This window comes from Quercus lobata, chromosome 11 (assembly GCF_001633185.2).
Source record: "Quercus lobata isolate SW786 chromosome 11, ValleyOak3.0 Primary Assembly, whole genome shotgun sequence".
Classification (NCBI taxonomy): Eukaryota; Viridiplantae; Streptophyta; class Magnoliopsida; order Fagales; family Fagaceae; genus Quercus; species Quercus lobata.
This window is the reverse complement of record NC_044914.1, coordinates 24,205,927-24,229,908: the sequence shown is the minus strand read 5'-3', so window position 1 is coordinate 24,229,908 and position 23,982 is coordinate 24,205,927. Positions and strand designations below refer to the sequence as shown.

At 33.3% G+C, this 23,982-nt stretch overlaps 1 protein-coding gene across 15 annotated transcripts in view; it reads right to left on the bottom strand.

Moving 5' to 3' along the window:
* Nucleotides 1-13,379, bottom strand: part of LOC115968134 (MADS-box protein JOINTLESS-like) — a 28,926-nt gene extending 15,547 nt beyond the window's left edge. For 11 of the 15 annotated variants that reach the window (XR_004086670.1, XR_004086669.1, XR_004086671.1 and 8 more), the window contains exons 1-8: nucleotides 12,814-13,089; nucleotides 12,093-12,323; nucleotides 4,908-4,986; nucleotides 3,629-3,693; nucleotides 3,440-3,539; nucleotides 3,303-3,344; nucleotides 2,328-2,366; nucleotides 2,109-2,239 (exon numbers count right to left, since the gene is read on the bottom strand). Coding sequence is in view for 9 of the 15 variants with exons in the window: in XM_031087399.1 (XP_030943259.1) it covers nucleotides 2,109-2,239; nucleotides 2,328-2,366; nucleotides 3,303-3,344; nucleotides 3,440-3,539; nucleotides 3,629-3,693; nucleotides 4,908-4,986; nucleotides 12,093-12,298 (662 nt within the window). In the remaining 6 variants the exon portion in view is untranslated. The other 4 variants (XM_031087401.1, XM_031087402.1, XM_031087400.1 and 1 more) reach the window with 4 other exon arrangements.
* Nucleotides 13,380-23,982: the final 10,603 nt, after the last annotated feature.

Below are 23,982 nucleotides of genomic sequence, written 5' to 3'. Positions count from 1 at the left end.
AAGGCAATAAAGAAGAATGATACATGGGAGCTTGCAACTCTTCCAACTAGAAAGAAGACAACTGGTGTAAAATGGGTGTACAAGTTGAAGAAGAATGCAAAAGGACAGGTAGAGAGATAAAAAGCAAGATTGGTGGTGAAAGGCTGTAGTCAACGACAAGGTATTGATTATGATGAGGTATTTGCCCCAGTTGCTCGTTTGGAAACTATACGATTGCTAATTTCTTTAGTAGCTCAGAATCAATGGAGAATTTTCCAAATGGATGTAAAATCCGCATTTCTGAATGGCTACCTTGAGGAAGAATTTTATGTTAAGTAGCCTATTGGCAATGTTGTAGAGGGGCAGGAAGATAAAGTTTTGAAGTTGAAGAAAGCTCTATTTGGCCTGAAACATGCACCAAGAGCTTGGAATAGTAGAATTGAAAAATATTTCCAAGTTAATCGGTTTTCTAAATGCCCACGTGAACATGCGCTTTATTGTAAGGTGCATAAAAATGGAGATATCTTAATTTTTTGTTTGTATGTAGATGATTTGATTTTTACAGGCAACAATCCAAGTATGAATGAAGACTTCAAGAAAGCAATGACTAAGGAGTTTGAAATGACAGATATTGGACTTATGGCCTATTATCTAGGCATTGAAGTAAAGCAGATGAAGGATGGGATTTTTATTTCCCAAGAAGGTTATGCAGAGGATATTCTCAAGAAGTTTGAGATGTTAAATTCCAATCTAGTTAGCACCCCTGTAGAATGTGGAGTGAAGTTATTAAAGCATGACGATGAAGAGAAGGTTAATCCAACATTCTTCAAGAGTTTGGTTGGAAGTCTCAGGTATTTAACATGCACAAGACCAAACATTCTTTTTGGCGTTGTACTAGTTAATCGTTGCATGGAAGCCCCGACGATGACTCATTTGAAGACTGCCAAGAGAATTCTTTGCTATTTAAAAGGTACACTGGATTATGGACTATTGTATTCACCCTCTAAAGATTTTAAACTTGTTGGCTATAGTGATAGTGATTGGGCTAGAGACACTAATGATAGAAAGAGTACTATTGGTTTTGTATTCTATATGGGTGATACTACATTTACATGGACGTCTAAGAAGCAGCCAATCGTGACACTTTCCACTTGTGAAGCTGAGTACGTTGTTGCTACCTCCAGTGTTTGTCATGCAATTTGGCTTAGAAATTTGTTAAAGGAGTTGCAAATGTTGCAAGATGAAGCTAAGAAGATATTTGTGGACAATAAGTCAACACTAGCTCTTGCAAAGAATCCAGTCTTTCATGACCGAAGCAAAAACATCGACACAAGGTATCATTTTATTCAAGAATGTATTGCAAGAAAGGAAGTTCATCTTGAGTTTGTGAAGTCACAGATATACTCACTAAACCACTCAAGTATGACACATTCAACAAGCTACAAGCCATACTTGGAGTAATCAAGAAAACAAGTTTAAGGGGGAATGTTAGAAGTTAAACTTCTTTTTAATTAACCTTTCATAAATAAGTGGAAGTTTCATAAGTGAAATGTAGTGGGAGGTTTATTGAAGTTATGTGTGGTATTTATGAATGTAAGAGTCAAAAAAATAAATGTAGAGGGAGTTAGAGGTTGGATGGTGTACTATATAAACCTATTCATCCGTCAAGTTCTATGCAAGAGTTGAAGAGAAATACAAAATATTAAAGTGTTATAACTCTTCCCTCTCCACTCTCTCTCTCTCTTTATTTAATTTGTGAGTGTGAGTCTCTTCTATACACCAAGTAGTGTGTGAGTGTTTGTGAGAGTAAGAGAGGAATGGCCCATCAATATTTTTGTTTTATTTCCAACATATAGTATGTTAGTACTTAATGTAATGCTAAATCCAGAGAAATAATTAAACCTCAAGACAGATTTCTCAGTTTGGTCAAGTTCCTCTATTGAACTACAACTACATGCTTGAGTAAATATAAAGCCCCTAAATATTGAGGTTTGATGTAAATATACTTGGATTGAATCCTAAATCTTATTTCATACTTCATCCAGAAACACCCCCCCAACCCAAAAAAAAAAAAAAAAAGAAGAGAAGAAGAGAAAACATTTGAAATCAATGGAATTTTACAAACTTACCCCAACTTGAGAGAAGTGTCTGAACTGTCATTGTCTTGAGAAGGATCAGCTGAGTTGCAAATATTGCTGATTGACTCAGATGACCGACCTTGTTCAAGTACATGTGTTTGAGTGCTAAACATATTCTCCATCTGTGGAAGAGACATTTTTATGACTGAAATAGAAAGGGGAAAAAATGGAAAACAAAATAACGAAAAAAGAAAGAGAGAGACCTATTACCTGTTTTAATCGTTGGTTTTCTGCCATCAGTTGGGCTCCCTGCATTAAAAGAATAAGATGCACAGAAAATTATTAAGACATCTTAGCCTTAAACACAAAATACAATATAGTATGCCTATATGTACCAAACTTCTCATAGAGGCCCATCTTAAGAAATTGATACCCATTTATGGGGCAATCAAAATTGTATTAAGTCAGGTTATAGGATAAACAATTTAACATTCAGTTCTGAAATTATGAGGACAATATTTCAACTAAAGGTTCAATGGTGGTTGCTTGCCATGTGAATTCCTTTCCCTACGCAGTGCACATACAAAGACCTTGGCAAAAGGCTGAAAAAGTTTTACAAATCCAAGACTGCTCAGCTATATTTTTTATGAAATGTACCAACTTGCATCAACACCATTCATTTTGGATGATAAAATAGTTTGTTCTACAACTACTCATAATTTAAAACTATTTAATCACATTTACCAACAATATGGATTTAGTGCAGAAGCTTATATTATATTATTGTAGTCCTAACAAAGTCCTAACTATATTAATGTATTCCTAGGGTTAACATAGAGTTAGTCTACTACTAATTCCCTTCAATAAATACATTGTAATACACATAATTCAATGGTAAAGATGTGGTTAACACTTTCTACTGCTAATGTAGGCCTCTAAGATCAAACCACTTTAATTTCTTGTGTTCCTCTGCAAAAAAATAATAATAATAATAATAATAAAATAAAATAAAATCCTTGTGTTCTTTCTCTCTTACCTTCTCTGTCTCTTTCTTTCCACCTACTATTTCAATATTTTACCATGATAACATTGATTATGGAGCGGCTCATCACTAAAGCAAAGATATTTTTCGTTGAAACTATATGATCTTTTGCTTAAGGGCACTGATCTATTCCGTAAACCCATTCCCAAAATTATAATAATTCTATAAAATGTCTTGCACAAATTTAAAGTTTGGATCATCACCTTTCGCTGAAGGACAGTGATCTCTTCCAGAAATCTTTCACCCTGAAAGACAAAAAGGTTTCTGATATTAAGAGAATATGCATAAATTTCAACACTCCACAAGAATTACAGCAAACAGAGATAACACAGAGACAAGCCTTTGTTTCTAGAACACGGCTCAAGCCTACTTCAAGCACTTTCTCTAGTTTCCATAATTCTTCTATATCCATTCCATGGAGCTCTTCTCCCTTAATTTTCCTGTTAGGTGTACACATTTCTCAACATTAATTTAATGTGGTATGTGCATGTCTTTTCAGTAACAAGTTGATAGCAAGGTAGTTGCATACCTCAGTTCACGTGTTTTCTCCTCAATTTCCTTGCTCAACATGGTGTAGGAGGTACTGTTCTCAAGCTAACATAAAGAATTTCCGTTCATGAACACTTTTTTGTCATGTGATGTGAGCACTTTTAATATATCAATTGTTCTAAAATATGTACACAATTCCAATCCATCTTTCAATAAGAAAATTTAATGCTGCCCTAAATGTTAGGGTCATCATTTTGGGAGTGCCACAAGTAGTCTACGTGTTTCAAAAAAATGTTCCTATCTATTCTTATGGTGGTAAAATTTCAATAAAATGTAAGTTTCAAAATTGTTATGAAATTTTAATGAGAATGGATTAAAAAATAATCTAGATAATTTTTGCTTATGACAATGTTAAAATTTAACTGCATCAATATTAAATTGAAACAACTGGAATACAAAGATGGATAAATGGAAATACACGTAAAGATAAGCTTCAAAATGAGATAATCCACTTAAAGTTAGGAGTGGCCCTATTGATGAAAAGACGAGGGAGAGTGACTTGAGATTTGGTCATGTTCAAATGAGAGTGATTAATGCACCAGCATAAAAGAAGAAGTTAATTTAAGGTAATGGAAAAACGGTAGATGAAAACCAAGAATAACATTGGTACAATTAGTTAAAAAGGACTAGTAATGTAAGTAAGTAATAGACACTACATATCCGGATGGAATAGAATGAAGGAAAAACACGTGGCAAACCCTAATATATTGTTAAGGATCCATAATTGACCGCAAAAAATTTGGGACTAAAGATTTGTTGTTGTTGGATGGTAGTTTTAAGATATGGCTATGGCCTATGCCACTTTTTGGTTAAATTATTTCATTTAGGCATTTGTTAGTCATTAATTTTTGTTGTTTATGATAATTATTTCTTTTTTATATAACTTGTAATTTAAAATTCAGAATAAGATCTCCTCTATTTTGGGACGTTTCCTAGAGTTTGTAGGATTTTATTTATAATTTTGACTTTTTTGGAAATTTTTAATATTTCTAGCCTAGTTTTTTGCTTGAAACCATTAGGGTATTTTAGGGTCTACTTGCCTATTTATATGCCACCATCAAGGTAATTCAAAATTTCATTAATAAAATTTCTATGGTTTTTTTCAATTTTGTTTTTCTAGCGGACTTCAAATTTATCCTCGGGAATTAAAGGAACTTCTTGTAGATTCAAAAAAGATTATATTGAAATACTGTTCTGTTTCTTATGACCTTTTACCTGCATGACTTATTCACCAACTAAAAAAGTTCAAAACATCATACCTGCAACTCAAGAGACGGTTGGTCCATTTTTCCAAGATTATCTGAGTGTAGATTATGTCTTTCAATTACCTGCTGCATACTTCATACAACAAAAGGATAGCCCATTCAATTATTCTCTCTCTCTAATTTTAATAAAATGAATATGAGGATGAACTTATAAACTACTATAATATACTACTATTTCTGACTAAAATCTAAGAAAAGGAAATTTGAGCTGGTGACTGAAGAATTATTTATCTCATGTTTGCATATCTACTGTTGTATCCAGGCTAACTGCGTTCTCAATTAAAATGTGAACCACAAATGATATTGACACAAACTATATGCAAACTTCTAATTGCAAACCATAAAAGGTGATCATTTATATGAACCCACAAACTATTTATATTGATTGACACAAGGGTTACATTAATTTCTTACTTATTTACAAACATCAAATAAAATGACTTAAAACTTTTTGATTTGGTTCTAGCTATTGCATTTAAATGTTACAACAATTAAAAATTACAGCTTGCAGGTAAAATCTCATAGAAGAATAAAATCTACATCCATAAGGAAGAGCTTTGCACTATTACAGCAATGAAAAATGTATGCAGAAAGTGTTAGTTTGTACAATCTCCATTTTGTTTGATATGGTTACAGAATCGATATGAATGATAATAAATAACATATTGTAGCATTTTAATATTATATAATGAAGACATTGACTACTATCTATTTGAGTGTTTTAACAAAGGTAAGTATAATACGTTGAATAAAAATTCTCTACAAGAATTACTAAAAATATAATGAAGATAGTGTGTCAAAATAATTTCAAAAATATTATATTTGAAAAAAAGGGTAGTATTAGTTGTGCAAGGAGTAGTGTAATAGAATTAGTGTGATACTAATACCCCGGATTATCCAGATTGGATTGGGTTAGTGTGTTTTGTACGGACGCATGTTGAATTTAATATTGGACATTTATTAGTTCTATCTTCTTCTTCTTCTTCTTCTTCTTCTTCCTTTTTTTTATATACAAGATAGAAATTATATGCTAGCTTAATCTAAGTGCATATGCATGTGAAGCTCCCCTCTACAGACTTGAACCCCGGCCCTTACTCCCCACACCCACAAGCACTTATACTTGTGAAGTGACCATCGCACCAAGGATGCGCGGTGGTTTAGCTCTATCTTAGTTATATAATCAATTACAAGAAACATTAATTATAACTTGACTAGGGTTTTTTTTTTAGTATAGAACATATGTTACTAGAGGTCTCTTCGAGTTGTAACAAATGATATCAGAGCCAACCTAGTAATGCCATGTAGCTTAAGGACACTACGTACATTGCAACAAGACTCCAATAAGGACATTAAGAAGTTGGATGGGAGAAATTGTGATACCCCAGATTATGTGATTTGGATTGGATGAGTTTTGCATCAAGATACATTAACTGATTGGATATGCCAATTTGAGATGAATTAGAGATGAATCAAATTTGGAAATTGCACAACGCTTAGCTATTTTTGAAGGCTGATGCTAAGCTTGCTCAACGTGATCAACAAAAAGGTTGCGTTGGTCGACAATTGGTAATGTTCAAAGGTGAAAGCTCTAAGAATGGAGAAGGTAGCTCAAAACCTAAAATTTATTCTAAATATCAACCTAAGATAGCTCTAAAAGGTTGTGCTGGTGAACAAACGAGTCAAGATGGTTGACAATCTTCTTGTTTTTAGGTGTGGGCAAATTGGTTATCCTACAAACCAATGTCCAAAGAAAATGGTATATGTGTATGTGACTTTTGGACGAAGATAATGGGTATGATGCAATGTGAGGAGATTGAATTGAATAAGGTGAATATTAGGTGATCCATTGGACATTTGTAATTCCTAAAATGACTCAAACAAGGATTGACTTAGTCATAGCATCTTCAAATGCACATGCAACTCCCATGGAAAGGTGTGTTCCATTATCATTTATGGAAAGTTTTGTGAGAACATTGTTGCACAAGAAATGGTGGACATGATTTAAGTTGAATATGGAACCCTATCTTAAAGCCTTAATGAAAAGCATGGTTGAAGAAAGGTAAAGAGGTAAAGGTAACTAGAAGATATCTTGTTTATGTTGAAATGGGAAAGAATTATAAAGATGAAGTTTGGTGTGAAACCATCCCCATGGATGTTAGTCCTTCCCTTTTTGGGTGTGGCTTTGGCAATATGATATCCATATGACAGCCATAGAAATACATATACCTCTAAAATTAGAAAGTTAAAAAAAAATTTAAATAAATAAATAAATAAAAAACTCCTACATCTTCCAAAGAGGAGAGTAGTGATTTTCTAACTTTGTCCAATTGTAATATAAGGTAAAAAATACTAGGGTGGTGTACATATTGGTGGCTAAAGGAAAAAGGAAGCTTATTAGTGTACTGATAACCTATCTAACAAAGTGCACTATTTAATGAATCTGAAGGAGCATGAAGAATTGAATACAGAAGTCATGGAGATTTTGAAGAATGAACATTTTTGAGAAAACATGATTCCTTACGTAGTATCAATCTTACTCATGCCAAAGGAGGATGGCACTTCATGGATGTGTGTTGATAACCGCACCAGTAACCAAATTATTATCAAATATTAGTGCTATATTTTAAGAATTGATGACATGTTGTAAAAATTGTAAGGTTATGCCGGGAGAGAGTGTAACAACTCAGTGTAAGGCAGTGGTACTAGATATTTGTATGAGAAACTAGAAAAGAAGAGGAATTAAACCCAAAAAATAAAAATACAAGTAATAGGTGGTAGGGTTTGAAGGGGAAGAAACAAGATTTATTTAAAAATAATCATAGAGAGCACATGGAATTTAGATGAAAATGTTGATAAGATGTAGAATGAAAAGACTAATGTTATTGATAGAGTGGCTAAAGACTGACTTGGAAAATCTATAGGACATGGGCGACCGAACAGGGAGACTTGGCGGGGGAATAAGGAGGCTCAAGCAATAAAAGAGAGAGAAATATAGAAACCTACCTAGATGTTGAGTCAATGATGCTAATGAAAATTAAAAGTGGCGAAGAGGGAAGCAAAAAGGGCTGTTCAAGAGGCTAAATGTAAAATTTTATAGCAAGTTGGGGACAAAGGAGGGAGAAGAATATTTATAAACTTACTAAGACAATGAGAAATGAAAACATGACTTGAATGATATTTGATGCATTAAAGAGGAAGATCAAAGAGTGTTGGTAAAAAAAAGTACCTTAAAAGAAAGATGTAAAAGTTATTTTGATAAACTTTCTAATGTTAACAATATAAAAGATTGGAGCAAATTAAATAACCCAACGAAGGATAGATACTGTAGATTTTCAAAGAATTAGGATGACCTAGGTAAAGGACACATTAAGGAGGATGAAAATAGGAAAAACCGTGGGACTGGATGAAATTTCCATTGAAGTTTGGGAATGCTTGGGCGGTGTGGATGTATGCTGGTAGACAAAACTTTTCCATAAGATCTTGAGTGTTAATTGTTAACAAAATGACTAGTGATTAAAGAATTAATTTAATACTGGTGTGTAAACAAGTTAAAGCATCACAAGTGAGTTTATTATCACTATAGGTTTAAGTCAAGAATCAATATTAAATCCATATCTCTTTAGACTAGTGATGGATATTTCTACTTTATTACATAATTTTAATAGATGAAATTAGAAGGGGAGTAATGCCAAGTAAGAAATTTAGCAAGACACTCTAGAATCCAAAGGCTTTAAGATTAAATAGGACTAAAATAGAGTACGTGGAATATAATTTTAGCAAAAGTAGAAATAAGGATGAAGGGGTGGTTAATTCAATAGTCAAGTGATATTAAATAGAAGAAGCTTTTGATATTTGAATCAGTAATTCATAAAGATAGATGGATTGAAGAGAATGCGAATTATGAGATAAGAGAAAAGTTGATGAAAAGGAGAAGTGCATCAAGAATATTGTGTGATCATATAATATATATCAAGTTAAAGAGAGAATTTTATAAGACTGCTATAAGACCAACCATGCTCTATGATACTGAATGTGAAGCTGTTAAGAAGCAACATATTCATAAAATGAGTGCAACTTAAATGAGTTGTTAAGATGGATAAGTGAAAATACCAAAAAAAAAAAAAAATAGTATTAGAAATGAGGAAATTCAATTTAAGGTAGTGGTGGCCCCTATTGATGAAAAATGATGAGAAGAATCACTTGAGATAGTTTGATCATGTTCAAAAGAGAGTGATTAATTCACCTACGAGAAAGAATGAATTTATTCAAATTTGAGGAAATTAAAAATGGGAGAGAAAGACTGAGTCACTACTTTTAACAAAAAATACAATTCTCCATAGATCATGCATTATATACAATTAAATGTTATAGCTTATAACTTAAATGTAAGTACAAGGGGTTGGTCTAGTGATTCCTAGGATGTCATGAGATCCGTGAGATTCTGAGTTTAAAACTCCTACCCAAAATCTTTGGGTTAAATGTTTCAACTTATAACTTACATGTGTCAATTCATGGGATTGGTCTAGTGATTCTTACGATGTCTTGAGATCCATGAGGTTTTGAGTTAAAGACTCCTAACCAGCATTTTTGGGTTACCCACAAGAAATTCTTCTCTATAATAACTTGGTATGTATGGGATATAGAAACTATACACACTCAAGGAACAATCAGCTGCTCGTAGATCTCTAGACATCCTCGTTAGCCACCGAAAAAAAAAAAGCTTATTACTCATTAGTTGCTAAGCAAGTTTTACAAATACTTCTGGCAAAATTCATGTGCATGGAACATCCTCTCTCGGAGTGCCTTCTAATTTCCTTCAATGTGGGTGACAAACTCAACTTGATTCTAGTGTAATCGAGTGTGCTAGGGTTTCAAAAGATTATTTTTTTCCCTTATCCCCTTTAGATATAGTGATGATGTGGTCTATTAGAGTATAAGGAGTTTTCCTATGGTAATGATGCAGTACATATTAGAAATCGCATTACTAAGGGTAGCACTAGACGCTTATTTTGAGGGAGATTAATGTTTCTGCTCTAGGAGGCTCATTGGGAGGGAGATCAGTGTTTTTGATTTAGGAGACATGTAATATGTATGCCACGTGGACAAAGAAATATGCAAACAGCTAAAATAATGTCTCTTTTGGACAATCAGATTCTAAAACATAATTTGGAAGGTCTCTATTTTGCATTTACGACTATTGGACACATTTCCAAATTTTAATATTGCAAATTTATTATAATAATTTAATTCACCTATAAGACTAACTATAGTCTATAGTTCTAAAATTAGGCTGCTAAAAAATATATATATTCAAAAAATGAGTATAATTGAAATGAGAATATTAATAAGGATATATGAAAATACAAGGAAATATAGGACTTGAAATGAGAAAATTTTCTTTAAGATAAGGGTGGCCCCTATTGTTGAAAAGATAAGAGAGAGTCACTTGAGATAGTTTCATCATATTCAAAGAAAAACGATTAATGAACTGGTAAGAAAGAGTATGATACAAGTTTAGGAGATAAAAGAAAGATATAGGAAACAAAAATTAACATTAATAAAAGTAGTAAAAACATAACATGTCACTTAAAGAAGTAATGAAGATTATGACTTCAAATTAATAGTATTACGGAAGAGAATATATGTTGTTAGCCCTAACTAGTTTATTAACTGACCCTAAAATTTTGAGAGTAAGGCTTAGCTAATGTTGTTGTTGTTGTCTGACCCTAAAAATTTGAGAATAAGGCTTAGCTATTGTTGTTGTTGTCGTCATAGTATTGCTTATATATTTCACATAGAGTAGAATAATTTGTTTCTTTCTTCTCAATCAAGAAAACTTGACAATCTCAATATAATAAATTGCACACCCTTTGAACTTTCGTCGTACACTCAAAATGCAAGGCTAATGATGTTGCTTGTAAGTAGAATAACAATACAACTAAGTTGATATTAATATGTACATATGACTATAGAAGATAGTGAGAAGGGTTATTTAACGAGATCAGACCTATTGAAGAGGCCAATAATAAAGAAATTGCATAAATTAAGGATATTGATAAGACAACATTTTTTTTGGTGTTTCACGATAAAGATTTGTCTTTTAAAGCATGTACAGTCCACTTCGCATTTCCATCCTCATAAAGTTGCTCAAAGCTCTTTATCTACTTCTTTTGAAGTTTGTTTACTGAAAATTGTTTATCAAAAGAGATTGGATGGTGAGGTTGGGGCTTGTTACGTACCTAGTTTAAATTAATATATAATAACATCCCTCATTTTTGTGTTGGAATCTCTAGCATTAGGTTTTATATATACATTAAAAAAAAAGTGTTCAAATTGGCATATGTTACTCTACATAAAAAATTATAATTCCAAACGTTGCTCCTAAGTTTGAGTCCTATAACTTTGCTTGATATTTTATGAAGAAATCATTACAGAAATGCTGTGAATAGATTAGTCAGGATAACAAAAGAGGATTCAAAGAGGTGGAAGTGCAAAAGCACAAAGACCATTAGGCATTAAAGGAAGAGTTGAGGCAGCTAATTGAGGCTTTACACTAAGTAGATGCAACTCTAAAACTTAAGAAAAATAAAATGTTAGATTAGCAATATTACAAGACACAATAACGGGCTAGTAGAACTTCAAAACAAGTCCCCCCCCCCCCCCCGCCCCCCCAAAAAAAAAAAAACCTTCAAAATAGGTAGCAGCAACATTCGTTAAACCCTTGTAGGTGATATTAAAGTCTCTCTTTTTTTTTTTGCCAAAAGAATTCATATTTTTTTTCTGTTGGCAGTAACATAAGATTTTATAGTATTTTTTTTTTCTTTATTTGATGCTACATAGTACAATTTTCAATCACTTCTCTTTCTTTTTTCCAAAAGAATTCATATTTTTTCTTCTTCGGCAGTAACCATAAGATTTTATAGTACTTTTTTTTTCTTTATTTGATGTTACATGGTACAATTTTTCAATCACTTCTGATTTGTTCAGCCTTTTTCTTAGAATCTCATTATTTTGAGCAGCTGGGTCTCTCATCTTCTCTCTCTCTCACCTTAGAAGTGATAAAATCATAGGGAATGCATGAAAAAAATCGATCAAGGAATGGACAATGACATATTATTCTATAAATAGGAAAAGGGTTTTTCTATAAGTAGAAATATGTATGAGACAAGAGATTGAAACCTTGAGCTGGCGTACTCAAAGAGCTTTCCAGTTGCAGAAAAGACTATGAGAGCAATATCAGCATCGCAGAGAGTAGAGAGCTCAAAAGCTTTCTTAAAAAGCCCCCTCCTCCTCTTTGAGAAAGTCACCTGCCTTGCCGTCGTGTTGTCGATCTTCTTAATCTGAATTTTCTTCCTCGTCATTTTCCCTGATAACTGATCACACATTTTCCCTGATAACTGATCACACACCCTTCACATCAAACCAAATTATCAGTCTAAACTAGTATTATAGAAATAGAAACTCTCTTTAAATAATAAAATTCATGCAGAGAGGTACCAAATGTGATATGTAGATCGAGAATATATAGTACGAAAATAAATGACTCAATGTTATGGGTTTCAGATGGTAAAGATCAAAATAAAATCTATTTATACTTGTACGGAATAATTAAGTATCAGATCGAAGATAGAGAATGGGGAATTAAGCTGGAATGTAAATCATGAACAAAATAACAATAACAAAAAACAAAAAAAGACAGAAAGCATTCATCAAAAAAAAAAAAAAAAGACACAAAACAACAATTAGCCTGTAGGCCCTGTACACAAACGCAAACTCGAACTCAATGTATCAGATTAAACTAGAAATAAATAAATAAAAAGATCTTATAAAAATATGAGAAATCAAATTGCACTTGCTCTTCCAAAAAACGAGGGAAAAATAAAATAAAATCGAAGCAAACCTTCCCACAAAATGTCGATTAATTTAGCAGATCTTCAACAAGTCTTGCAGTGATAATGGAAAGAGAGAGAGAGAGAGAAGGTTTGTACTGTGTAGAGAAAAGACAAAGGAAAAGAAGGGAAAGATGGGTTTTGTAAAGAAGAATAAAAAAAAGCGGAACTTTGCCAAATTTAGCCAAGAATCTGAAACCAACCCACCTCAAAGAAGGAAAGTAAGCAGAACTGTAGAAGCACTATGAGGTAAAAGAAGAGGAAGAAGAAGAAGAAGAATAACAACAACAACAGTGAACCCTACCTATAAAAGTACTCCTAGTATGTCCAAGCTAGCTGCTATAGCTCATTGAATTTGCAAATTTTAACGGATGGTGGGAGATAAAGGAATTGGCCAGATTTCCTATTTTCATGTAGTAATACCCCCTTTCTTTGTTTCAAGGTTGTTGTCGTTTTTAGTGCTGCTATTGACATGTCTCACAAAACCAGATACGAAGCCACCAATGCTTTTAAGAGAGAGAAAGAGTGAGACCAATGCTTTTTAGAGAGATACAGTATGATCTAGTTTTTTGGTTTTTTTTTTTTTTTTTTAAGGGTCTTTTTATGGGGGACCATTATTGACTTTTATTCTAGTTCAAGAAAATTTAGATTCCTTTTATGGCCAAATAAAGGAGTTGTCTGCAATTTCAGAAATTGGTCGTTCAAAGTTTGAAGAAAAATGGTAAAGGGAATTTAACGAGTATTTGTGGATGAGTGGCTTACATAATACATACACAAAAATAACTTATCAATAAATAATCAAGTGGATATTTTCTGATAAAAAATAAATTAAAGTGGATATATATTATTTTATATGGTGAGGATTGCTTTCCGTACAAATTGCCATGCCGCTTCACTGGAAAGAGATTATGACATATTTGTACGCTTGCACTCGTCATGTCCACCCCCTCCAATTCTTACCTGATTTATTAGCTATGCTGGATCACGTAAAAGCGGTACAACTTGTGACACATAAGACCTTGTTTGGATTTTTTTTTTTTTACCACTCATCACTTCCTACTTAATTTCCGTCACTCATCTCTTATCACTTAAAACATCCCACCTTATTTGGCACCATTACTCACTTGTCATCACTCAATATTTTTCACATTATTTATAGACCCCATTCCTGTCACTTGCTCAGAGCAAATCTGTTTTGTTACCTGCGAAAGGTTTTTATCCCCATCTTTTTCCCTTTTCTCATTTTCCCTTCCCCTTCTGCCCTATCACCCTCCCAAAGCATAAACCCAAACCCATAAAAATTTCTCAAGCTCTCCGACGTGGGTCCAACAACGCGATCTCCTCCACCAAAGCCCAGCAACGCCGACGAAGTGTGAAGAGACACAAACCCAGCAATTCTCATTTACTGTTATAATCAAAACACAAACCTAGCAAGACCCATGTGAGTATATTATCAAATTTATGTCTTTTTTATTTTCCAGCAAGACCCAGCAATTCTCATTCACTGTTTTTTCTTCCTTGCAACTCAGTGCGCGGTAGTTGCCGGAAGTCCCACTCGAAGCCCATTGGCGAGTCCAGTCATCCATCTCCGTCGACACAAGACTCTCCGGATGCTCCTTAACCGCACGGACCTACGATTGTCTCGCTGAAACGACTTGCCATCAGAGATGGACTCCAATCCTAGATGTCATTGATGAAACGAAAACCCCCAACCTGAAGAAACGAAAACCCAAACATCAAAAAAAGAAAAAAAAATTAAACAGAGAAGCAAACACCCAACCATCAATCACCCATTATGGGTTGAAATAGATCTAAACCATGCGAAATACCACCATATTACCAACAAATCAGATGTATAAATCGAGCTCAAATGTATAAAATACCTTCGAAGTGGTGAAAAAGCTAAGAAAGAGGTTGGGGAGGAAGATCGGTGCAGCGGCGCGAGAAGGGTGTTTCCAAGGTCGGGGCGGTGTGGGTTGGTTGAGCTCCAATCAGTGACTGCATGTGTGAGGAGGTGAGGGCAAGGCAGAGGCAAGCTCAGACTTGTGGTGGTATGAAAATGGAGTTGTGATCTGGTAGTGTGAAATATGTGAAGTGTGAAGGGTGTCTGTTGAAGAGAGCCTCAAAAGACGCGCTGGTGTGACTTTACTCTGATTGTAGGTCCCACTCATATGTGTTTATTTATGGAAATGCTATTGAAAACAGAGTTATGAAAATTGAAAACAGCTAAAATGTGTTTTCAGTTTCCATAACTCATCACTAAAAAATCAGAAAATTGAGTAATGGAAACAAAAACTAAAAACAACTAAAAACAAAATCCAAATAAGCTTTGAGTCATAGGTCCCACCATTTTTGAGTTATGAGTTATGAAAACAGAATTATGAGTTATGAAAATCAAAAATCCAAACACCCCCTAAAGTTGCACAATTTGTGGCACAACTTACACTGTGGCACAAGTTGTACTGCACATCCATTTATCACTCATAACTCACTCATACATAATACTTTTTTACCATTCACAACTTGTTATGTAGTGTCACAAGTTGTGCCACTTTGTATAACACAAACATAACTCGATTAATTACTGCTAATAATTATTGCTCTATTTTGAGGATTGCAATTTTATTTACAGCATTAATATTGGTGGTGTCAAATTGTCATATTGCCAAATTTAACAACTAATATAAAAAAATAAAAAATAAAAATAGGGCTGCATTAGTGGAGCTAAAGGGATAATTTTTGGCTCTTGAGTTACAATGCACAGCCAATTGTTATACTAAAAAAAATATTTTTTATTTGTCCTCTTGGTTGTGATTATGATTGTTTATTGTAGTGGATATATTATTTTATTGTATTGTTTACATTATTTTAATGTGCTGAATGCTAAAAAAAACAATTGATATTGAGTGTAAAGTGATGTGGTAAAATAAATTAAGTAACTTTTTGTAGTGCCATTACAAAACACGGAATTATAATAAAACTAAGAAAGCGAAACAAGGCAAGAAATAGTAGTCGTGGAATTATCTATTACAAAACACCCCAAGGTAGAATGGGGGAGGAGAAAACTACAAAATTCTGGTCTTGGAATTTCATTTAGTAGTTACTGTTAAAGCATTAGTATTTCGATGGTTAAGAGCATTCACATCAATTTGTCTAAATATTTTTGTTTATTTTAGTATAAGAACCTACATTTTCTATTTTGTACAATCACTTTTACAAATACCAACATTTGATTATCTATTATACACCCCATTTTATTTAAATAATCATTTTATTCATTTATTATTACTATTTTTACCTTTATTTGTTCTCACATTCTCTCTCATCTCTCTTGACCATCATGTTCTCCCTCATCTCTTAGCTCTCTTCTCTCTTGACCCCACAAAACCTCAATGGCTAGACCTCTCATCATCATCTTCTTCTTCTTCTTCTTCTTCTTATTTGATGATTCACATGGATTTGTATATGGATTTGATGATATGGTTTTGTATATGAGTTTAGTGAGTTTGAGATCTAGATTTAGGAAAACCATATGGGTTTGATGAGTTTGAGATCTAGATCTAGGATTTGTTTAGTGGATTTTATGAATTTGCAGAGCATTTTGCTAGGATTTAAGAGAAGATAGATAAGGAAGAGAGCTAGGGGAGAAGAGAGAGAATTTGATGTGAGAAGTGAGAGAAAAAATTATTAAAAAAATAAAATACAAAGTTGCAATAACCGTGTATATTTACACAATTACTGTAGCAAAAATTAAAATCTACAATGTTTTAAATAGACTGATATAGACAGTTTTTGAAGAAAAAAGTGTAAATATGACAAATTTTACTTTATCTATTTTAACACCACATTTTACAATATACCCAACATTAAATACCCTATTTTTTACCACTTTATTGAAATATTCTTTCTTTATTTTTTAATTCTTTCTTTTACCTCTCTCTCTCTCTCTCTCTCTCTCTCACTCTCTCATTAATACTTTGGCACTTTACTGTAGCTAGGCACTAAAAAATTTGACTTTTGACACCATTGATGTAGTTATTTTAGCACATTTGATATAAATTCTTTGAAGCTTGGTTCATTCATGAGTTTTTCTGGTTCAAATGAATTTATTTTGTGGTGTATTTTAAATGACAAGACTTTAGCATGTAGATTTGGTTTTAAGTGATTAAAATTTGAATACCTTCTTTGAATAGTTTTAAAAGATCAATAAATTGGATTTGAAAACTCCACTAAAGATTGGATTTGAAACAAATATATATATATATATATATATATAAGATAGAAATTATACTCTAACATAATCTAAGTGTATATGTGTGTGAAACTCCATCTTGGAGACTTGAATCCTGACTCTTACCCTCCACACCCCATGAACACTTAATACTTGTAAAGTAGCAATCGCGCTAAGGGTGCGCAGTGGTGGATTTGAAATGATATTTAAAATCAATTGATTTGAAATCAAATTCAAATATAAATTCATGATTTGAAAACATAACTTTGTACTGTTTTAAATATTCTTCTCTCCTTTGTTACTTTCTTTTGGAGTACCCAAAAACAGAGTTACAAAAGCTATTTGAAAATTTACTTTTCTTAAAGCACTACCATCAAGTGTACCTAATGCCAAATATTTGGCATTTGGCACACCAAACACAAACCAATTCTCATTAGGTATTCCAAATCTCAAAAATTTTGCCACACCGTTACAGTACCGTCTCAAATATGAGATGATATGGACATCAATGCCAAAAATATTTTGGCTTATTTTATTTACTTTTCTCTCTCCTCCCATCACATATCTCTCTCTCCGTCTGCAACACATCTCTCTCTCTCTCTCTCTCTCTCTCTCTCTCTCTTTGTCTGGTTCTCTCATCGCCCTCTCGCCACGCCGATCTTGCCATCATCGATCTCACCACGCTGATCCCACCATGCCACGCCGCCGAGCTTCGTACCATCACCATGCCATGCCACGCCACCGAGCTTTGTACAGTCACCACGCCACACCGCTGAGTTTCGTACCGTCCACCACGTCATCGGAACCTCCCACCATCGGATCTCTCTCAATCGGCCTACTGTGGTGGGTTTTGCTTTTGGGTTTGTTTGATTTGGTGGATGTGGGTTTGTGCCAGTGGTGGCTGTCGGTGTTGTTGCGGCAGTGGTTGTTGGTGGCTGTTGTTGCTATAGTGGTGGTTATGACATTGTTGTTGTTGTTGTTGTTGATGATGATGATGATAGGGAGGAGTTAATATATAATTTTAATGTGTAGTAAATATTATTTTAATGTATAGAATTGAATGATAAAATATCTGATAAATGGGATATTGTAAAATAATGTGGTAAAATAATAAAATAGGTTTTTGATGTGTCAAAATGATATTTCTTATAAAACGGCTGATGAGAATGCTCTTATAGAACCATTATTAGTATGACACATACTAGATCTTTTATTTTTCTTTTACTTGAAACTAGCGTATAACTCGTGTATATGCACAGTACAATTAAAAAAAAATTCAGTTACACACATATATGGATTCAAATTATACTCTCTCTTTCTCTCTCTCTTTTAGTTTTTATGTTAATTTATTTTGGATATACACATGAGTTTAATCTTTTTTTTTTCTTTATTGTTTATTGAGTTTTTGATGAATTATTTATATTAAACCCTTCGTCTTTTGCACCTCATTAACTCACCTAGAACAAAAATTTTAAAAACTTAAATAGGACACGTGGTACAAAATTAGACAATAATTGGAATCCAATTTTTTAAAATCTAATTGGATTTTCTTTCAACTTTACCTATATATATATAGATTATCAATAAATAAAAAAATTAGAATAATAAAATTGCTGATTCTTAATTTACACCATTATTTTTATTTTTTTTAAGGAAAAAGGAAAGTCACTTATTAGGTTAATTTTTCTAGTAGTCGTGCATGAGATTTGTAATCCATGTTCTTCATGTATAATTATTATATAAGGATCGTTCATCAAAAAAAAAATTATTATATAAGGATCTATTAGAAAAATTGGTACGAAATATATCCCTTTTCTATTTAGCAAGGTTGCTCTTAGAAAAAAAAGAATGGGTAATTGTTCCACATTACTTAAGAGAGTGTGTAGTGTGAAATATAACTTATCACACCCTCCCTTAAAAGTTACCATGGCTTTTTAGTGGAGTTGTGGTGTGCCTTTGTGTTAGAATCCTATTTCCCTCTCCCCTGTGTGTGTTTATTTCTCAAAAAAAAAAAAGGTTGCTCTTAGATATAAGCTTGATGGATCTTAATAAGGATACCGGTTTAGAATGTGATTATTGCCAATGGCTTTCGCCCATGTAGACTTGTAGAGTTGAAGTTCACTAACAGTGGTACTCTCCATCCTAGCAATGGTACTGGATAAAAGGTATACTGACCCTCTTAAAGCTATGATAGGAGGAATTCAATCTAATCTTGTTAATGGATTAGTTTGGTTTAACATCAAGCCAAATTACTTTATTTCAATTAATGATCCTAATTTAGAAAACACAATTAGGATTAGAATAAAAACAACATCTTTGTTTACATGTTCTGGCACTACAAAAAATATGTTGGCACTTGTTACTGTATTTGCCAAAATCCTAACTTACAATCAAATTTACTAAAGAATATATATTGATTGGCACTAGGTGTCCAAAGCAAAGCACCAACTAATCGTGTGGGTGCATAGGCACTCGACAAGGAGTTTCCCGCAATTACTAAAGAATAATTTTGATCTTTATTTTGACTAATCAATACATCTTTTCTAGGAATAAAATATCCATCAAACTCTAATTGTTTGTTAAATCTCTTCTAGTTGATTACCATACGGGCTTTGGGTTTGGGGTGGGATATAGTCAAGAAAAGCACACTAAAATTGCAATCAACCAATTAAAGACACATGCCAACAGGACCACTCTGTAGACTAGTGGCAACTGGCAACAACTGAAACGACAAAAGAGTAAATGAATCACGAGCATACAAAGAGAAGTATCGTAAGAATACATTAATACTCCTTTAATAGCCCGTTTGGTAGCTCATTTTGAGCACACTTTAACATTTTAAACAACATTACACACTTTTTCACACACTTTTTCGCCTACACGTGTATCAAAAACACTCAAACAATATTACTCAAACTTCTCTACCAAACACCCATTAAACAATTCTAGGTGAAGTCTACTTGCCTAGAAGGTAACCAGGACTTCCCATAAATATACAAATTACATAGAGGAGGGCAATAAGTTTGGTGCAAACAAAAAGTTTGGAAAAGGGAAAGTTGTGCCATTTTCGGTGGTCCTAGCATAACTCTTAGAAAAGTGTGGTTCCCTAATTTGCCAAAACGTTAGCACATTTATTTGCTTCTTATACATATATGTACCGGAATGGTCCTGCAATTAGAAATTAGAGCAGTGAGATGGGCTTGCTTCTTCATACATGCATGTACTATTGTACTTGAATGGTCTTCCAATTTTTATTGCAATTTATCAACAACAACAACAACAAAAATTAAAATTTAGAGCATTGAGAGAGGGAAGAACATGAAAAGTCCCATTTAGTAAACAAACTTGTAATTGTAAAGAATCTATTTCTAAAGTTCCATACCCCAACTTCCAAGCCAATGATGATAAACCATCACAAACTACCCATAATTCAACAATTAAATAGGAGGTTATACCAATTTTACGAGGTAAGCCAAGTATTCTTGTCAACTCATTACTCTTTAATCCATAATTGATTTCTTTTTTCTTCTTTTAATTAGGTGCTAAAATTTACAAACGATAAATCACAATAAATATATTAAAAATCATGGGATTTGATTATAATAATTCAATCCTAATGATATTCTTTGTGATGTTCATGTTTGTAATTTGATCCCCACCTCCCCATCCTTCATTATCTACCTATCTTGTAAAAATAAAAATAAAAACAACTTATATTAAATTACATATGAATTTGTCCCATGATAAACGCCCCTTTCCACCATATTATAGTAGAATTAGAGTGAAATCCAAGTAATTCAAATTCTTTAAAATGATCTTCTCCAAAAAAAAAAAAATTAAGTATGTTTCAAGAATGAATCTTTTCCCAACCTCCATGTTAGATGAAAAGTATAAATTTTCCTTTTTGGCCAATGAAAAAAACAAAAGAATTAGAAATTCACAAATGGTAAATCAAGCATGGTCCTTGTGGACATATGCATTAATGTGGAGCTCAGAGAAAACATAAGTTATTGTAGAAAGTATAACTTGCAGCGATTAAGGGCCCGTTTGGTAGAGGAGTTTGAGTAATGTTGTTTATATTTTTTTGAAATACGTGTAGTGAAAAAAATGTGTGGAAATACGTGTAATATTGTTTAAAAATTGAAAATGAGTTGTTAAAGAACTCTACCAAACAGGGCTTAAGGTTTAGACCCTCAGCCTACATGTACTATCGTAGAGGATTCTAGAGGGAGATTTTTTAAAGAATTTCAAAGGGGAGAAGATTGAAGATCGATTTCTGCTAAAATTAATCAATATCTTATCCCTTAAGATAAGATTTCCTCCTAAATTAAATTTTCTAATCTTTCAAGACATAATTTAGGGTTTTGAAAATATGGTGGTGTAAGGTTGAATTTATTCAACCATCTAATTGGCTTTATTCCGTACCAAATTTGCTTGTAATTCAGCATTTAGTAACCCTGTATTTAGATGGGTTTGATGTAAGGGTAGTGACTGAGATAGAGTGAAGATTGCTCAAGAGTGTGCAAGAAAACAGAGACTTGCGGCTGAGACTCGCGGGTGACTCGCGGCTGCAAGCCGCCAAACGCAGAACACGTACCAAGCATGCTGGAAGGTGAACAGTCATGCAAGCTGGAGCACTACAGGACAAAACAGGACAACTGGCCGTACGGTTATCTCGCGACTGGATCTCGCGACTTAGTCAAGCCGCGAGGTCAAGCCGCGAGCCACCCCTGTTTTGTAAAACCTGACGTTTCACATTCCTCTCCCACTCCAGTATAAATACCCCTTTTACCCACAATTGTAAGAGAGCTTTCAGAGAGAATTTTGAGAGAGAAACCCTAAAGAAAAACAAGATTGATTCACCCACAATCTATACATTAGAGTCTCTTCAAATTCCTCAACTCTCTTTCTCTCTATTGTCAAATCATTGAGAGGTATTATACCAAACCTGATTCTCACCATTATCATTACTGTGAGAGAGCTGTTTGGATTTCTGGGAAGCAGTTAGGAAGGAACCAATCTTCATTGGTTGATGCTACGGTTTAGTAGCGGAATCCGGGAAGTTAGAAAAGAAAAAGGTTCAGCGCAACCTCGTTGGAGCAAGAAACTTGGAGGGCTTAGGTGCACTGGGTAGATTAGGCTTGGAGGGTCTATTGCTGTCCATGTATCCCAACTGTATTTTCTAGTGGATTGTTTACCACTTGGAGGGCGGCGGAGAGGTTTTACGCCGAGAGCTTCGGTTTCCTCTTCGATAACACATCGCATGTTGTCTTTGTGTTTGCATCTTCCTTCCTCTCTATCTTTGTCTTTTTATTATCTGTTGTGGATTGTGTTTTGTTTTGGCTTAGATAGTTTTTAACCAATTCCATATTATAGCTTATGTTAAGTTTCCGCACACTTGTTGTTTGACATATTGCTTGAATTGGTTAAGTTGTAATTTGGGGGTCTAAACGTTCAAAGGTATTTATACACGTTATTGAACTTTCAGGTGGGTTTGCCAATTTGGGATGGTCTAAGCCAATTGAGAGCATCTCCAAGAAATCAAGAGTTCAAATTTTCCTTCCCTTATTGTAACTATTAAATTATCAAAAATAAATAAATCTTTCAATTTCATTTCATCCTTCTTCTTAAAAAAAAAAAAAAGTTTTATTTATATATTCATTCATTCCCTATTTCATTCTTTGACAAATTCTCAAATATAGTGTTAAAAGTCTTAGTAAAAGTACGTTAGTTTGATAAACCTAGCTATTATTGATCTAAGGCTAGTTTGGTAAAGGAGTTTGAGTAATGTTGTTTGTAGTTTTTTGAAATATGTGTGGGTGAAAAAGTGTGTGGAAATGTGTGTAATGTTGTTTAAAACCTAAAAATGAGTTGTTTAACAACACTCCCAAACGGGGCCCTAGTCTTTCTAAAACTCCTCCAAAAATTAAAAAAATTAATTATTAAACCAAGGTAATTTAATTTTACTTATTTACCTTTTTTTTCCTTAGTAAGGGTCTATTTAGGATCCGCTTATTTTGCTGAAACTGAAAACTTTTTGCTGAAAGTACTCTACATAAAGGTAAAAGTTAGTTGAAATAGTACAGTGAGATCTATAAATAGTACCAAAAAGTGCAATGGAACCCATGAATAGTAACAAAAATAAGCTACATAGTAAAATAAACTGGTTTTTTAAGCTGAAACCAAACGCTCACTAAGAAGGTTTAATCCTTTCAGTATACACCCGAGCCTTGTGCTTAGTTGTATTATCCAACTCTCTTATAAAGGGCACTTGGATTCAAACTCTCCTTCCTCCACTTGTTGTAAGCAAAACCAACAACAAATTAAGCATAAGAATCCGTCTTTGTAAAATGAAGTGAATAATTAAAAGGGCCAAAACCAACAAGTGGATGGAGAAATTATTTCGTATACTCATTGCACTACGCCTCACTTTTATGTTAGAGAGAAATATAGTATACAAGGAATGGAAAAATCTCTCATGCGCCAGACACATAAGATACTAGCTCACTAGGTACACTAAATAATTTCACTAGTAAATGTTTCACAATCTTTCTTAAAAAATGTCTTATAAACTTCAAGTATTAAAGAAAAATACATATAAAAACCTTTCAAGGTGAAAACACTTATTTATCATTTGATTAGAGGATTAATGAGCAATTCCATGTTTAACTTCAAATACTTAAAGGAATCCAAATAACAAAGGTATTTCGATACCTACCTCAATTTTATGAGAATTTGGATTCCCTTTTTTAAAATATGGGTATCCATGTTCCCAAAATTTGGGAAAATATTTTTTTTAAATGACAATTATATCTCTAATTTAATATCCTTGGATTAACTAAATAGGAATATTTTCCTAATCACTAAGAAAAAAAATTTCCTCATTCTTTTGATAATCATTCACCCAACTTAATAATTAAATAGCACACTCTTCTTTAACGGGATATCT